Source organism: Kwoniella dejecticola, chromosome 1 (genome assembly GCF_000512565.2).
Source record: "Kwoniella dejecticola CBS 10117 chromosome 1, complete sequence".
Lineage (NCBI taxonomy): Eukaryota > Fungi > Basidiomycota > Tremellomycetes > Tremellales > Cryptococcaceae > Kwoniella > Kwoniella dejecticola.
The window spans coordinates 2,178,211-2,194,915 of NC_089301.1; the positions used below are offsets into that span (position 1 = coordinate 2,178,211).

At 48.0% G+C, this 16,705-nt stretch overlaps 7 protein-coding genes across 7 annotated transcripts; 4 read left to right on the forward strand and 3 right to left on the reverse strand.

Annotated features, from left to right (window-relative positions):
* Positions 1 to 103: 103 nt before the first annotated feature.
* Positions 104 to 984, forward strand: I303_100810 (uncharacterized protein; the record flags this gene model as incomplete). The annotated part of the gene is made up of 2 exons (XM_018404180.1): positions 104 to 249; positions 303 to 984. 2 exons carry the CDS (start codon positions 104 to 106, stop codon positions 982 to 984), a joined length of 828 nt encoding a protein of 275 aa, XP_018266834.1.
* A 1,096-nt stretch (positions 985 to 2,080) lies between these two features.
* On the forward strand, positions 2,081 to 3,060 carry I303_100811 (uncharacterized protein; the record flags this gene model as incomplete). The annotated part of the gene is made up of 4 exons (XM_018404181.1): positions 2,081 to 2,230; positions 2,294 to 2,379; positions 2,437 to 2,561; positions 2,651 to 3,060. 4 exons carry the CDS (start codon positions 2,081 to 2,083, stop codon positions 3,058 to 3,060), a joined length of 771 nt encoding a protein of 256 aa, XP_018266835.1.
* A 200-nt stretch (positions 3,061 to 3,260) lies between these two features.
* On the reverse strand, positions 3,261 to 4,858 carry I303_100812 (uncharacterized protein; the record flags this gene model as incomplete). The annotated part of the gene is made up of 5 exons (XM_018404182.1): positions 3,261 to 3,673; positions 3,797 to 3,924; positions 3,990 to 4,069; positions 4,132 to 4,340; positions 4,435 to 4,858. The coding sequence occupies 5 exons, from the start codon at positions 4,856 to 4,858 to the stop codon at positions 3,261 to 3,263; spliced, it is 1,254 nt and encodes a 417-aa protein (XP_018266836.1).
* Positions 4,859 to 5,345: 487 nt separating this feature from the next.
* I303_100813 (uncharacterized protein) lies at positions 5,346 to 8,825 on the reverse strand (the record flags this gene model as incomplete). The annotated part of the gene is made up of 8 exons (XM_018404183.1): positions 5,346 to 5,992; positions 6,073 to 6,764; positions 6,846 to 7,157; positions 7,221 to 7,630; positions 7,693 to 7,834; positions 7,899 to 8,110; positions 8,174 to 8,261; positions 8,506 to 8,825. 8 exons carry the CDS (start codon positions 8,823 to 8,825, stop codon positions 5,346 to 5,348), a joined length of 2,823 nt encoding a protein of 940 aa, XP_018266837.1.
* Positions 8,826 to 9,149: 324 nt separating this feature from the next.
* On the forward strand, positions 9,150 to 11,810 carry I303_100814 (uncharacterized protein; the record flags this gene model as incomplete). Its single annotated transcript, XM_065968205.1, has 10 exons — positions 9,150 to 9,825; positions 9,900 to 9,981; positions 10,039 to 10,121; positions 10,183 to 10,568; positions 10,638 to 10,714; positions 10,772 to 10,822; positions 10,883 to 10,948; positions 11,020 to 11,194; positions 11,290 to 11,424; positions 11,646 to 11,810. 10 exons carry the CDS (start codon positions 9,150 to 9,152, stop codon positions 11,808 to 11,810), a joined length of 1,896 nt encoding a protein of 631 aa, XP_065824277.1.
* A 1,030-nt stretch (positions 11,811 to 12,840) lies between these two features.
* On the reverse strand, positions 12,841 to 14,907 carry I303_100815 (uncharacterized protein; the record flags this gene model as incomplete). The annotated part of the gene is made up of 4 exons (XM_018404185.1): positions 12,841 to 13,917; positions 14,096 to 14,136; positions 14,224 to 14,257; positions 14,422 to 14,907. 4 exons carry the CDS (start codon positions 14,905 to 14,907, stop codon positions 12,841 to 12,843), a joined length of 1,638 nt encoding a protein of 545 aa, XP_018266839.1.
* Positions 14,908 to 15,497: 590 nt separating this feature from the next.
* I303_100816 (uncharacterized protein) lies at positions 15,498 to 16,357 on the forward strand (the record flags this gene model as incomplete). The annotated part of the gene is made up of 2 exons (XM_018404186.1): positions 15,498 to 15,743; positions 15,902 to 16,357. 2 exons carry the CDS (start codon positions 15,498 to 15,500, stop codon positions 16,355 to 16,357), a joined length of 702 nt encoding a protein of 233 aa, XP_018266840.1.
* Positions 16,358 to 16,705: the final 348 nt, after the last annotated feature.

The window sequence follows — 16,705 nt, forward strand, 5'->3', positions numbered from 1 at the left end:
GCGGCCAGACACTCTTTCGAGTATCCGTCTTTCTCATCTTCCTTTCTTCACTTCATCTCTTTCCTTCCTTCACATTCATCTGAAAGGTCCAAACTTTTCAAGCATGTCAAACCCCGGCAAAGGTGCTGGCACTACCCCAGCTGGCCAAAAAGACAAGATCCACGCTTTTCATCGATATGGCGATTTGCAGCTTCGCTCAACCGACAAGGTCATTTTCAAGGTGATTTTGGAGAGGATGGCTGATATCAGGTAAATTTAGCAGTCCTGCTCTCAGACGCATTTGACTGATATTACAACCTCAGTGCCGTCTTCAGAAACATGATGGAGGTGGTCGACCCGATGCTGATCACTTTCGGAATGAAACGCAAGGCTGCCCCCGAAGCTGACGTTATCGATACGGATCTTTCCTCTGCCGAATTGGAGATCTTCCTCGATCTCGTCAACGTTCCCAATCCAGTGATGCCAAGTGTCGCTTTCCCTCGTGCCCTACGATTACACGAATTTTGCGACAAATTCGAGGTCTATGACAAGATAAAGGGCATAGTCAAGACGGAATTGCTTTCAAACGGCGCTCAAGGCTACCAATGGGCTTTGCTGATCTGGGCGGCAAAACGTGACGACTTGGTCATGGCACGAGACGTGTTGTCCATCATGACACCTGCGGCATTCCTGGCCCCGAATTTCCCCAAGCCTACACAGACTCCGATCCGATGTACGTTCTGGTCAGCGATGTCCGAGCTACCTCTTTCCTGGCAGCTCGAGCTCTGCCGACTGAGCTTGACGGCTCCGCTCGATTCTCAACTCGATGCTTGGGTGGGCGGCCCCAAATCCATGAAGGTGACCCTTGATTGGGTAGGCCTGTCCACTCGATTCCGACCACAAAAGTGGGGTCGTGAGTTTTCCTCGGAGATTTACGTCGATTGTGAAGGGTGCAGAGTTGACCTTCGATTTCTGCTGGAACACTTGTTAGCAGCCGCTACTTGAGACGCCGATGGCGAACCAGAATATGAGTCAGTTTTCAGGGATCCTGAACCCACCAGCGAAGTAGGAGATCTCCAGCATGCAAGTTCATCCCATCATTCAGGTCGTCCAGCGGAGCCTGTTAAAACACTGTAGCCAGCCATCAGAACTTTTTGGTCAGCATCTAGCGAATCCGACGTTGCTCGAGCCGCAACACATCTTTTCCTGATCTTCTCCCAGCCTTACCAGGTGCAATTCCATAGATCACTCTGCGGACACACCACGGCAACCATTGGCCCCTCATAGGCCAGAATCTCCATAAGGTCATTCTCCGCGCTTGTGCGATCCGCTTGACCAGTCGTTTGAGCAGGTATTGACCACAATTTTAAGAAGGATTGCCAACACGGTGTGCTTGATCGTTGGTCATGCTTGCGAAAGACACAGCTGCCTTCGGCTATGTCTGCTGGTTCATCGTTCTCATTAACGAAGGTGTGCCGGCAAAATCGGTTACTACCCTTCAGGCACCCCCTTTGACCCTGGACAGATCGTCGCGCAAACGCAATCTGGTCGCACGACGCGTTACCTTGGGTCAAAAACACTAAGATTGCGACAGCTGCATGAAGTACGCATGTCCATGTACGTATCATGCCTACCATACCCTTTCCTCGAGCTCTGCGGCGCATTTATCATCAAGTGAGGTACAATAGGCGAAGACAAATTATCTTAGTCTTCCTGTGCTTTGTTATTTTTGGCTTTCTGGTGTCGACCGGGCGTGGACGACATAAGATATCGATTACTGAGCCATGGGATCATTGGAATGAGGAACAAGCCTCAGATCGGAAGGTGCAAGTCTTCTTGCCTGTAGATCAGAAGAAAGCGGAAAAAGATACTGCCTTTTGCCGCGATCTCTGGTCGGTTGTAGAAAGCGGATATGAGGTGAATGTGTATAATTGGGAACTGGATAAACCGAGGGCGCTTGAGACGCATAGACCGAAAATATCGTGTGAGTGCACCGGCATATATGGTTAAGCCGTGATTACTCGTCATTGACTGAAGATCATGCTCTTCTCCAGCTCTCGCTAGGATCCTATCGACGCCTGATCTGCTATCTCAGTTGAACATGACGTCAAATGGCTTAGCGTTTCTTGTGGACGGTATAGATGTGATCCTTCAATTACCGCCATCAACCCTCAAGGAGAGATACGACAAGATACCGGGAGATGTTATAGCTGCGGGAAGCTTCAACTGCTGGCCGAATGCGTTCGATTCAGTAAGATTACCCCTCTGTATTTGACTTATCAGTCAATCTGTGTCACTGATGATGCTGGCTTAGCCAGAGTGCATGGAGGTCCCGCGAAGCCGTCTCCCAATCGACCTTTTCTGGGATGCGGGCATATTTGCCTTGTTCAAGCTATCAATGTGAGTTGATCACCTCAAATAGAAAATGGACATGTCTAATTCACGTGAGATGGATAGGTCGCGGACACCCGATCATGTGAATAGTGGCTTAGTCATTGGTTCTGTGAAAGGGATGGCTACTGCGTTTGAGAAATTACTGCAAATCACCAAGACACCGACATACATGTGGGAATATGATCAAGGTGTGTCCGAACATGTCCCCCAGCTAGTTATACCGCGAAATCTTTGTTTATATGAACGAAGGCGTTGCTTTGCTGACAAGTGGAAATAGGCGCTTTTAATATAGCTCTCCATCAAGGACTCTTACAAGCGGATAACGACTACTCTCTATTCTGGTGTGCTGAACACGTATACGACTCTTTAGCCGTCTTGCCTCCAAATCATCATTCATTATCACTTGATCCCCCATACCACCCGGATGTGATACATGAAACGTTCCCCAGACGCCCGATCGTCATTGACAGAAGAACGGGGGTCGTCCCGATAGCTTTGCATTTTAACGGACTGGAACCCAAAGTGGGCTACGATCGAATATGGGAGGAGATGTACCACCACCCGTTAAGTACCTCTTCGAAACAGGTCAAATGGGTCAAAAGTCGGCCCGTGAAGATGGTTCTTGATGGAGGTGTGGAGGTTAGGACGGTGGATCAGTTGTGTGGGAAACAACTGGGTCTGCGCTAGCAGAGTGGTTTCCACTTCAATTCGCAAGGTTGAGCTTCCTTTGAAGTGATTTTGTGCGATATGTCCATGAATCGGTGAAGGTTGTCATACTTCTCGGGCTGTGTGTAGCGCTCTATGCATCTACTGTATACAATTATACGAAATGTCGCCCCAAGTATCCGATGTTTTGACTATGAAGCTGGCGTCGTTTTTCTGGGACGTTATTCCAATCCCAGCTGAGACCCGCAAATTTGCTCCACGGACTGTTCCTCCCAGCCAGACGTCTTAACAATCCTGACCTTCTGCTCTCGCCAGCGCTTGGATTGCTCGTCGTTGTCATTCAGATTTGGAAACATGTCCTCCCAGTACTGTTTGAAGCCTGGTTTGGCGCCTATCCCGTTGAAATGCAGAGCGACAGGTATATTCGAGGTACGCTTATCTTTCCCTACTGGTCTACCCTCTGGTAAATCGGTTCGGGAAATAATGAACGGGAATTGGTACTTGGGCGAAGGTAATATAGGAGCTCCATTGGGCAGAAGGGAAAGTGATTCGGTATGGTGTTCTGCGCAGTAAAAGATCGATAGGGAATTGTCGACTGTCAGATCCCGTTTCTGCAGCTGTATGTTGTATGCACCTATCAACTCGACGTCAGCTTCTACAAGCCGGACACCTGGCTGATACCGTAGCCACCTTCGGAAACTTTGCATATGCTTGGATCGAATAGCCGATTGCTGGGGAAAGTACAAGGAAGACTCACCTTGGTCAAATTGGATCCACGGGTATTCGGGACTTGCCATTGTAGCGTTGATTTTTTGCAGCAGTGATCTCATTTCTGGTATACTGCCCAAAACTAGTCCACTATTGGCATGTATCGGTACGGGAGCCCTGTTTGCGGGATGAGCTCAAAATTAGCTTCTGGGAATATCTCGTGGTCAGCGCAGACTGCTTACATTGTTGGTGCCAATTTGGTACCTTCAGGGTAGAACATATCCATCGGCAGCGGACTGGCGGGAATGTCCAAGCAAGCTGACTGTCCAGGCGCACATATCAGCTGTCGGTATCGTACTACGCAGACACTGAGAAGAGACTAACAGAGTTCCACTGATTAGGCCAGCAATTAAAGCTAGCAGCAGTAATCGGTTTACCCTCTATTCCGCCAGGCAGTAGACTGTATCGAGACACCAGGACGGAAGGAGCAAGCTGTAATATCACATCGACCGCATCCACAAGGAAGATGAAATCTTGCGGCAGTATGCCTAAATCCTGTAAAAGCTGATTATCTGAAAGGATTCTTGCGAGACCTGCCATGGCAAATTCAAGTACATCAATCCATAGGTTAAACTCATACACTCGTCTTTGCAAATTTGAAGATTCACCTGACTAGATTTGACTCACCATTGACTTTGGGTTTATGAGTATCGAACTCTTCTTCCTCCGAAGTCGTCTTCGTCCGTATATCCCAATTGTACAGGGTCACCCTGTATCCGTTCACTATCGCTGACCACAGTGTCCTGCAGAAATCCGCGTTCTTGTATACCCGCGGCCTGTCGATAGGCATGAAGACTTGTACTTGCCGAGGCTGAGTAAAGGCATCTTCCAAGTATCTTGTATGTCGCTTGGCTTGATGACGATGAGAAGAAGGGATGTGCCAGACAAAGTAGTACGACATCGTTATGCCTAATAACCATAGTACGACTCTTGCGACTCTACGAAGATCAGGTCCGGGAAATTTGGCTTTCCGCGGCCGATCCTTCTTGTGATTGTGATGCGGTAGATATTGTCTTCTCCATCTTGAAAATAACGGCTGCCGGGATACCATTGTTCGGGATATAAGCAGAGGCGTGCTTTGTGTCCTTTTTGATCATGAGCTACTGGGGGTACTTTGGATCATGAGATCATATTTTATTATTGATGTCAAAACGCGTAAGAGTGTTGCTCAGATCCGGGTGACTCACGTTAGACCTCGGAGACAACCGTGCCTGCCCGGTAAACAAACTCGATTAGGGTAACTCGACATCCAATCTTCAGAGTCATTTGAAGCCTTCATTGAAGCAGTTATCACCCACGTCTCTAGCTCAAACAGGTATAACAAATAAGATACAGTTGGCAGCCTCAATGAGGCCCTTATGGCAACAGCTTGATTGCAATTGGGCCAAGTCAAGCACCTTTAATCTTGAAAGATGGGACATATACCAGTCCAATGACATGAACCTCACGTGCTTCGCATGAAGTCCACCTCATGATCACTTCGACCATGGAGAAGCGGTCCTGGTACCGCATGATATGTCTGCATACCACATAGATGACTACTTCTGACCTTGACCCAATCTACCGAACAGATTACCAACCACACCACTCTGACCAGACTGCGAGCGATAACTCTCCAGGAAATGCTTCATCATCTCGTATTCGCGCTTATCGTCCTCTCCCAGCTCTTTAACCCCTTCATGCAATTCATCATCGCTCTCGTCATCCGATATGCCTGCATTCTTCAGGGCAGCTTTCAATTCTCGATCCATAGCTAACAAGTCATCCTCATCCATTGCTTCCAGATCTTCTTCCGTCGGTAAGGGCGGTAATCCATTCCCATCATTGCTCGATTTATTGCTTGATACCTTCCGCTTTGTGGTTTGTTTGGGTTTGGGTTTCGATTTGACTTTAGGATTGAATTTAGGCTTAGAAGATGGTGCTTGATTCTTGCCTTTGTTTCTGTTCTTTGATAGTTCGTCGTCCATCGCTCTCATGACGGACTCGAAGGAAGCTAATGACGGATCACTTTGCGGTCCTGCTGTTGACGTATCCGCGACATTGCTGACGGACGCAGACGATGCGAATTGGACTTTCTTGGCTTCTGCTTTCGTTGGCGCATCGACCTTTTTGCTTGCTGCTGCTGCTGTATTCGGGACATCTTGTGATGCGAGCTCATTTGCTTGGCCATTTGACGGAATGAAAGCTATTATGCCCAGAACGTGATCAAAAATCAGTCCCTCGTCTCTAAGTGCTCACTTGCAGATATGCAGTACGAGTACTCACCCCCTCGAGCCTGCCTATCTCCTAGAATCCCTTTCCACAGATCATCATTTATCCCTAAAGCATCTTTGGCAAATTTCAAGAAATCTTCCTGTTCCTCTTCTATCACAATTTTCATCCCATCATCATCATCCTCCTCGTCCTCCCCCTCATCCTCGTCGTTTCCGTCGCCCCATACACGCCTTTGCATCTCTTCATCCAGATCCAACTTATCCTCCTGAGCCTGATCATCATCGTCAATCTCCTTGATCTTGGGTTCCGCTCTATCGACATCACCTTCAGACCACTTCATCTGGGCTATCTTCCTTCCCAATGTGCCTACGGGCGGTAACTCCGATTCTGACTCTTCTCCTTCATCAGACGATTCAGAAACGACTCCGTCGTATTCTTGTTTGGCGAAGCGCGGCGGTCGCATAGATGCGGAGTGGATGTCTCTATGATCGAATTTCACTTCTTTCTGGCCCTTCGTTTTCTTTGCTTTTCCAGTAGGCACATTTGACTGATCATCAATATCGATCGGCGTGGCTGCAGTGGAGGACGGGGTGGCTTGAGACTTGCTTCCCCATTCCTCTGCTGGTAGAGAGGGCACGAGGTCCTTCAGCCGACTGTCTTTCTCAGCTTCCAAAGCTTTTCGCAATGTCGTCTCATCTTCCGCTTCATCCTCTGAATCGCCCATATCCTCATCTGATAGCTCGCTGTAGTTTCGTCCAAGCATCAGCTATGCCCCAAAAAGTCATTCTAATTCAAGGTGACATGAGGATGAGCGAAAGACTTACTCCTCGAACCTAGCACCAGTGAGATCACCTTGACCTCCTACGAAATCTTCGACTTTCTTGGCTAGATCTTGCAGTGCTTGACCATGTTCCTCGCCTAATTCTGCCTTTTCGTCTTCGCCAGGGACGACCGACGGCCCAGCTCGTCCAGAAGCACGCATCATCATCCCATCCAATTCATCGGGCGAAACTTCCAACCAAGATTCGCTATCCTCGGGATATGTCGGGTCAACAGATAAAGCCTCGATTGGTGTATCAGACAAAGATATAGCAGCATCTACCAAGTGGGCGAAAGCAGGTCGTTGGGCGGCGGTACTACCATATTGCGAATCAGTCAGCATCCTCTTTTACACTTGTCCTATCATCAAACGAGCTTACTCTGCAGATTTGACGTTTTGGTACCCCTTCATCGCTTCTTTCTCCCTCGCTTGCCACTTTTCGCTCCCTTCCAACTCGTCACCGAACCAACCCGCTTTCTTTAGGTTATCTAAAAATGCCTTGTATCCTTCATCCTGGTTCAGCGAGTCGGCCGCGAATGCGTTACTATGTCTGCCTTTCTTCCCTCCTTCCTTATACATGATTTCGAAGCCAGTCGATATTTTCACTCCCAAATCCCGCCAACGCTTTTCCCCCTCGTTGTTCGGATTATCGGGCACATGCCATTCTGGACCGAATATCCTCGGCGGATGAAATACTTGGCCTTGTAATTGAGCAAATGCCGCACGGGTGAGTAGTATGGGCGTCAAGATAGAGGCAGAGGGCGGGAAATGGGTCATGCGCGCTGCTGTCTACATTAGACAGTAAGGATCAGCCGGTAAATCAAGCTTGTGACTGCTCGTGATTGGCTTACACGCAATTGAGAAGGATCTCGAACGTAGAATCCTTCCACCGCTCGTTGGATCAGCTCCGGATTGTGCTTCAATGCTTTCGCTATCGATATAGGCAGATATGCTTTCGTTTTATGTTGATGTGTCTTCAACCCATCCGGATAGCTTTAAATTTTTTTCACTCTGTATCAGCCCACTGCTGAAATCATAGGTTCGGTTAATGACATACCACGATATCCTGTCCCAGATCGCTTTCTCCAACGTCTCATCCGCTCTATACTTGCCCGCACGGACAGCCTGTATGGCGTCTTCTTCGCTTATATACGCTTCGGGATCATATTGCTTCTCCATGTCTTCGTCGTCCGGTATAGTCAACGGCTTCGATTTTGTGGAGCGGACAGACAGAGGGATGAGATGTAGGTGTCCACCTTGCAGCCATAGCTGTAGATGCAAGTCAGATGGATCAGAGCTGATCTAGTTGAAGAGACATAAAAAGACACGAACCCTATTTTCAGCGTTCTCAGGGGATACCCAAGCAGGCAGATCATTCGCAGCTTCAATGAGCAAGAACTCGCCATCTGTGTCTCGTACACTGCGATGAAAACATCAGCTGTGCTACGTTTTGACAGCAGTCAAGTCATATGCTATAAGAGCCTTAGAAAAGGTAGGACAGCAAGAGAGAAGAATGGATCACAGAGGGGAAACGAAAGAGGGGTAAAGAGAAGATGAACAAGGTACGGAGACTTCACTTCAGATGAGGTTTTAAAAAAGCGAGAGCCGAGGCAGAGGGTTAAGAGTGCATGCCATGTCAGATCTGTTGGTAGTATCGTACTCACCCGATGACAATATCCTTCCGCTTCTCACTAATCTTCTTCAAGAGCCAGACTACCAACCACTCATCATCGACCGCATCTCCAACTCTCATTGTCCCCTCCAGCTTATTCCCTGTGTCAGACGCTTTCAACTCCCATGAGTCCTTGTTCCATAGCCACGGCTGTATCAACAACGATTCGACATATTGCGTTAACAACAAAGCGGTCGAGGTCGGTTCGTAGGTTGGCGGAAGGTGGAGGGCATAATGAAGTGTATCTTCCGCTATGGTCGGTAGAGGGAATGCCCGGGGTGTATGAGCCAAGGATGGGAATGCACTCGACATGACAGCGGATGGTATTTACCCTCCTCCTAACGATTTCTAGCTGATCAACTTGTCTGATTAATGTTCAATTCAACAAGGTGAGAGTGATATTCACCTCCTCAGTCCAACTTTTGTCGTCCGCGTGGTTGGGTGGCAAATTCCAGCATTTGTTGTCCCATAAAATTGGCGGAGATCGCCCCTTTTTGATTGATTGTTGTTGATGGAATAGAAAACTACTAGTAACACCATATACTTCCCTCTTTTGTCTCTCTTGCTTCATCTACTTTGAGGGTCGTGTCATTGAAGGGTATCTTGCGGCTTCCGATTACAGGTACATCCGCGAAGATGGATTTCTTCCCGGGGCAAAATGGCACTCAACCAAGAGCACACGTAACAACAGTGGTCAGAAAGACAGTGGTGAAGAAATCGTCAACCCCCTCATTGTCCGCCAGTACACCTCGGTCGATCAACGAAAAAACAAGCAAATCGTCATCGTCATCGTTTTCGAATGGGCATCTCAAAGTACCCTCTGGCACCTCAGCCAAGTTCAACGGCATCTCACCACTGAAGAACGGCACTTCGTCCGTCTCGCCTAGACCTGCCTTAAGCAAGAACGCCTCTTCGAGATCCAGCAATGGCAACGGTATACCCAAGTCTCCCGCTAAATCGCCCATACCGAAAAGGAAGGCATCATCTGTAGCTCGCGTAGAATCAGAGTCGGAGTCCGAATCCTCCGACAGCGCTTCGGGCGAAGATGCGCTGACCCCAAAATCCAGATTGAAACGTCAGAAGAGCTCGCATTTGGGTAACTTGACACCCCGAAGTGCTTCAGGTGGAATGGAAGAAGAGTTCACAAGGACAGACGAGCTGTTTTGTCTGCATGAAGTGGATATGCGTGGAGAGTTTGGGAGAGGATGGGTAGGTTTCGTCGGAGGTGAAGAAGTACTAAAGGGCAAAGTGGAAGGTTGGGCTGGCGGAAGTAGTTGGGGTGAATCTAAAGGGTTGGAAAAGTATCAGGCATGTAAGTCTGCAGAGGAAAGAAACCCCTCTCCTGATCAATGTGAAGCTCGATTGCTTAATAGACTGTCCTTGTAGATTTTCCTCAACCTGGTTTCGAAAATGGCGATAAACCGCCTTCGGTGGAATTGCTGTACCCTGCTCCTGGTTGTCGTGAAAAGTGAGCTACGGATCATTCAGTTTTTTCGAAGGACAACCATAGCTAATTCATTGTCAGGTTTATACTTCTCACTCCGACATCAGCTTCAGAGTTCAATCCCTTATCCGAGCTGCGGCGAGCCCTTCGTCATATACTTGAACGTGAGTCACAAGCCGTCAAAGGTTTCATGTAAATTCATTGTCTGACAAATATCATTGCTAGATTACATCCCACCTTCTCTCATTCACATCTTCGGTTCCCTCTCCGACTCCCTCTCCGACCCTCTCGAAACCCCTTCATCCGTTCCTTCCAGATTAACATCGCCCTTTGCCGGATCTTTGGCGACTCCCCCGCCAGATAACATACCCTCCGAAACGATAGGTGATGCCCTTCGAAAAGCACTTGCTCCCAATCGACGAGATGGACCGGGCTTCTTACGTGCCATGGACAGATACAATTCCGCTATGGAGGACCTCCAGAAGGAGGGAGCGATGAAGGCTTATCTGAAAGGAAAGAAGATGAAAAGAAGAGAATGGTCTGGATTGGTGGATTTCGTGCATGAGACTGCTTATTCAAGAGTTGTGGGCCCATACGCGTATGAGTTAGCAGTGAGCGCTACTCTCGGTCGTGGTTCAGCTGCGCGTTGACACCCGCTAATGTGATCACATTCTGTTTAGCATCATCCCAAGCACTCGACGGAGGTAGCCGAAGCTATAAGTGGGAAAGAAGATGCATACGGAGAACTGAGACACAAGTAAGCCAGCTAGCTTTTTATCGAAGATTTCAGACTATAGCTGACGGCTTGGCGCAGCTTTATGAGTCGAGTCATTGAACAGACTAAACTCGGACCCGAATCAGTCTTGTGAGCTTAAAGCTTCACTCAATCTATCTTGTTGAATGCGCCGCTCATGATAAGGACCAGTGTTGATCTAGGTAGCGGAGTCGGGAATTGTGTTCTGCAAGCTGCGGTTCAAGCGGGTGCACGGAGGTAAGCTGGCCTCTTTTCAAACGACCTTTGTGGTGACAAAGGCTAATAGAACATGGGCGTGTGTTGTATAGCTACGGATTCGAGCTATTGCCTGTACCAGCGCATTGTGCTCGATTACAACTTCGCGAAGTCCAACGGAGATGGGCGATGTGGGGACTGAAGGGCAATCTGGATGTCGAGGTGCACGAAGGAGATTTCAGGGTTCACCCGATGGTATCGAGACGATTAAGGGAAGCTGATGTCGTCGTGAGTTCGAGTCTGGCTTGTCTGTCTGTTTGTCTGTTTAGTCGGACGAATCATTCTTGCTGATGATTGAAAACGATTATCATTATTTGATTTAGCTGGTCAATAACGAAGTATTCCCCTCATCGCTGAATATCGACTTGACCAATATGTTCCTGGATCTGAAGGACGGGGCGAAGATCGTTAGTTTGAAACCTTTCGTGCCAGAGGGATTCAGGATGAATGAGAGTAATGTGAGTTCAGCAGTGTTGACGTGTTCAGATTTTCCACCCTTTCTCATTTCATCCTTATCTTCGCGGGAGGGGGTCGAAGGAAAGGTCAGCAGCGTTCAAGCGGAATAAACTTGACGGGCCATATGGCCATACGGACGACCTGGGGTGAAACACGAGATAAGGAAAGGACTTAATGACTGAATGAATGACTGACTGGCAGAATTTGGATGTGGTTTGGACAGTGCGACTCATTTGGAGCGATAGTGAAATCAAGTCAATATACGTACCACCAAGATTGGGTGACTTGGAAAGGTGATTCTGGCAAATATTACGTGCAGGTGATTGATCGATCTAAGAGGGCTAAATTCGAAGAGGAGATGATGAGTTCAAGGAGGTCAAGAAGGTGAAATTGAGATTGATCACCTGTGCTTCTACAATGGGTATCAGGTAAATAAATGCACGAGGGGAGGATCTACGAGTATTAGGTAAAATCAGCAGGAGGCGGAGCATCTACAGGTGTAAGGTACATTCAGCTGGAAGTGGAGGATCTACGAGTAGGAGTATCCAAGTGAATGGAATGGTCAGTTAGATGTCGCGCCATGCGATTTGCGAGATCTGCGATGTGCGATGTGCGAAGTTGAAAGTGCAAAGTGCGATATGGGAAGAGGGGGATGATCTTTATCTTTGTGTAAACGTGTAAACTCTACATCTCATCCACTCTAATACTATACCATACCTATAGGCATAGATATCATGAATCAAGATATGCAGATACAACAGATAAGTACGTATATACGTATATACGGGTACTGAGTACATCCTGATAAATCAATCAGCTAGGTGCATCAGTACTTGAGTACTTGTCAATTCATCGCATGCTGTACTGTACTGTACCACATTGAGATGGATTATCGAACACAATCCAACCGCAAAGCAAAATGCAGTGAAGTGAATGAAGTCCAGTTGCAGTTGCTCCGGATTCGGATTCGGATTCGGATTCGGGTCCTTGTGCAGTGCAGAGATGTTTCGCTCATCCGTCGTTGAATGACTGACCAATCGTTCAGTGGTTGAAGATCGATATCCTATGTCCTATGTCCTATATGTCCGATACGAGACGAGACGACTCACATAGATAATTTGTCCATTTCATACATATGTACCTATATATCAAACAGGCTATCTTTTACAAGGACGAGAGACGTCGTTTCAGTCTCAATTTAGGTCTCAATCTGGTATCGAAGCGAAATATGAACAGGGTATATAGATAAATGAATAAATGTGATAAAGGTTATGAAAAGGTGAAACCCCGTATTCTCGAGATGGAGTTCTGAAGAATTGAGTCTATGAGTACGACTCAACAAGTTCATGGACTGGCTGAGAGACGGATGGTGGAATATGACTCAAGATGTCTCTTTGATCAACTTCTTTCGTCTAGCCCTAACCCGTATATCCATATGTCGAATCTTGTCCATACGTCTGTCCGTTCTCTCCACCGACTCCCACGCCAAAGCCGAACCGACCATCGTCGTCGTCGCCCTCGTGCCCATTCGAATGCATCTGCATCTCTATCGGCAACTGTATGCCCATATCAAGGTCGTCCATCTGTGAGGCCGTGGCTGCAGCTTGCATAGCTTGTTGGACCATGTTCATATCCACATCGGATTGCGTTGCGTGTCCAGTCCCGGTCCCATTCCCGGTCCCGTTGCCATCCATGTGCACAAGCGTCACGTCGTTATTCGATAATGTCGGATCGAGATTACCCTGTTGTTGTTGGTGCTGGCTCTGGCCGGGCAATGTCGATGGTCCAGCTTGAGGTTGTGTCTGAGTCTGCTGTTGCTGTTGATGGGTATTATCTAATCCGTATAAATTCGGCTGAGGTTGATGTGTCTGTTGAGTGTAGTAATTTTGGTTGGTGTAAGATGACAGATCACCGTGATTATCTTGAGGTTGGGCATGGATATACGACTGATCAATCTGCGTCGTCGGCGTTGCCTGAGTCGCGGGCAATGATTTCTTAGGATTTCGTTTACGTGCAGCAGGAGTTTTATTAGGAGTGTGATTGGCCGTGATTGACGAAGTGGCTGCAGCAGCGGCAGCAGCAGCTGCGGCGTTTGTTATCCTAAGTTTTTTCGCTGGTGGTAAGATGTGAGAACCATCGTTGACACCGGGATTCGACATGGATACTTTGATACCTGGGTGTCCAGCTGCCAGAGCTGCAGCAGCAGCTTCTTTCCTAGCAGCGTTGGCTAAAGCTTCTCTTTCTTTCTCAGCGTTGGCGATTGATTCTTCTTGCTTCATCCCCCTTCCTTGAAATCCACCATTTTCGAATCTCCATAAATGGTTTGCTCGGATTCTCCACCCGTTTATACAGCCTTGATTCAGCTTCTCGTAATACATATCCGCCCCCTTTCTAGCCAAGTAAGTTCGGACTCGGTGAGCGGAACATCGCCCTTCGTCTCCGTCCCATTCGGCGGGATAGTGTTTTCGGATCCAATTGACAATGTCGTTTGGTTTCTGCGAGGCGAGCGGGGATGGGGGGAAGGATAGTGCGTAGTACGATGAATGGTGATGAAAGGAAATGCGATGATACCCAAAGTATAGGGAAGCAGAGACCCGTAGCCATGTAAGCATCAGTGCATGTTCAAGCCATGGTCATGAGGAAATTGTGGGCGACAAATAGGAAATTGCTCACCAAGGGCCAGTTGTCATTGCCATTGGACAGCAATGCACGACCTAAACGCGTCAAGGCAACACACAGAAATTCGTCAGCGGAACTGCCCGACGACTATGCATGAATGAACGTGCACTTCAAAGACGTACCGATAAATAGATTAACACTAGCATTGTGAGGGGGCTACATTACAACGAAAGCAAAATCGCCACAAGTCAGCATCAATTCTTTCAGTGGCAGACCGGGGGGATTTGGAAGATGATGAGGGGAAGATAGCGATAAGATAAGGAAAAGAAGCGGCACTGCCACTGTTCAGTCACCATATAGAATGGGATTTATCGACTTACAGGTGCCCATTCTGGGTTTGTCATTATTGCGGATTGAGGAGCGATAGCTCTCATCATCTTTGCCGTGGGTGATCCGGGCATGTCATCGTTCTCCGCGGCGATCTGAGCTATAGCTTCCAAGTCTAACGAAAGGTTCTCGTTCAGTTGGTCCGGTGGTGGGAATTCGGCAGGACGAGGGTTGGGAGCTGAGGCGATTGATTCTCGGATCCCCATACTGTTGTATTCTGTATCTATAGCTGATGGTGATGTTGATTGATCGGGTTTTGAGGTACCATTGGATTTGGAGGCTTTGGTATTGCTATGATGCGGAGGCGCGGGGAGATCCATCAATTCGGGATCTATGACTGGCTCGGCTGACGCTTCGCCAGGAGAATGAGGTGTGCTTTCTGCGGGAGCGGGGGTGAGCTCGGTGGAAGATGGAATGGGTCTGGGAGATTCTTCGTTATCTGCAGCAGGCGGATTGGAGGGTGTTGCTGATTCGGACATGGTGAGAAGGTTAGGAATAGAAGCCGAAAGGACGGCGTAATTGCTAATTGCTTGATGAGGTGTTCTTGTCGCTTCGCTAGCTGTTCGAGACTAATTATGAGTGTGCGATGAGGTCTATGATAGCCAGGTTTGTCTTCAAGGGAGGTATGCAGCTTGCTGGATGTGAAGCTGAGTTGTATACGATGAGGAAGCACTGATGACAAAGGGGCAAGGTGATATATTGTGTTGTTGAGTGTATGGTGGAAGAGTGTGCAGTAATGAATTCAGGGTCAAAACCAAATAAGGTAGACACGACGGAATCATTTTACCTGGACCGGGAATTACTAAAACGCCGCCACTAGCTTATCCGTTCCTCTCACTTAACAGCCCCCTTGCAGACGGCGGTTCTCGGATAAAGCAAAGTCAAAGTCAAAAGAATCCCTCCACCTGCAACCAACTTTTTCGAACCTGCCAGTCTTCATAGACGTTTAATCGTATTCAACATCTACATACTACCAAACGACCGGACTCACAAAGCCAAAAGCAGCTTCATCACGACCACACATACTCAGGTCTCTGGTACAGACATATGAACCTCTGGTTTGTACACGATGAATCCTCGAACACTGTCTGCGCCACTCCGATCCCTTCGATCTTCCCTCCCACTTCGAACCCCAATGGCCCCAGCAGGTCGAATAGCACCTCTACCTGCTACCCGTTTCGCAAGGCAGTACTCGGACAAGAAGGAAGATTCTTTCCATGCTGAAGAGGACAAACGAATAACGGAGTTGGAGAATGCGAAGAAGGAAAGTGATAAGCGGGCGAAAGACCTGGAACAGGAGATGCTGGAGTTGAAGGTGGGTCGAGGCTTTTCTCTTGCTTTTCAGCCGTTTATTGAACACCGAACCCCGAACGAGGCATTTCGCCAAGCTACATGACATGGGGTTTTCATACCAAGAATGGCTAGCTAATTAAGTTTTTTTCTTCCCTTCGGGCGATTGTTTCGTATTTATAGAAAGAGATCCAATACGTTCGAGCAGATTATCAAACGGCCACTCGACGAGCAGAGGAAGAACGAAAGAAAGCGTCCGAATTCGCTATTGCAGGCTTCGCCCGTGCTTTACTAGGTACCGTCGACGTCTTACAAAAAGCCCTCAAGAGCGTCCCTCAACCGATACCGGCGGATAACCAGGCCTTGAAACAGCTGTTCCAAGGTATCGAATTGACGGAGAAAGCCCTGATACAGACCTTCGAAAGACATAATATGAAGCGATTAGATAATTTGAAAGGAGAGACCTTCGATCCGAATCTGCACGAAGCCGAATTCATGATTCCCCAAGTAGCTGCTCCGCCCAGAGCAGACGGTACGCCGCACGAGCCAGGACAGATCATGGAGGTCAATTCGGAAGGTTGGATGATTGGCAATAGGGTGCTGAGACCTGCTAAAGTCGGTGTGGTACAACCGGAGTAAATCAATAGCATTGGTCAGTCAATCGGTTCGTGCCGTTCCTCCTCAGATGGACCATCTAGATAGGAAACTCATTCAGGTTGGCTAGGGGAGCAGAAGTATAAAGGGGAAGGGAAGTAAACGGGAGGTGTAAGCCTTTTTGCGGTATTAGACCGTTCACATTACACCATATCGAAAAACATCTGTATAACAATCAACGACACAGATAGATATTGAACAATCTACAGCCTTGCATATGCATAATCACATACCACTTCTCCCACATGCTTTGAGCCGGTACCGATAAGATAGAGGCAGTGTCCACATGGTGTCGATGCAGTAAATGATCATCATGAGTGACATGAGGGATGC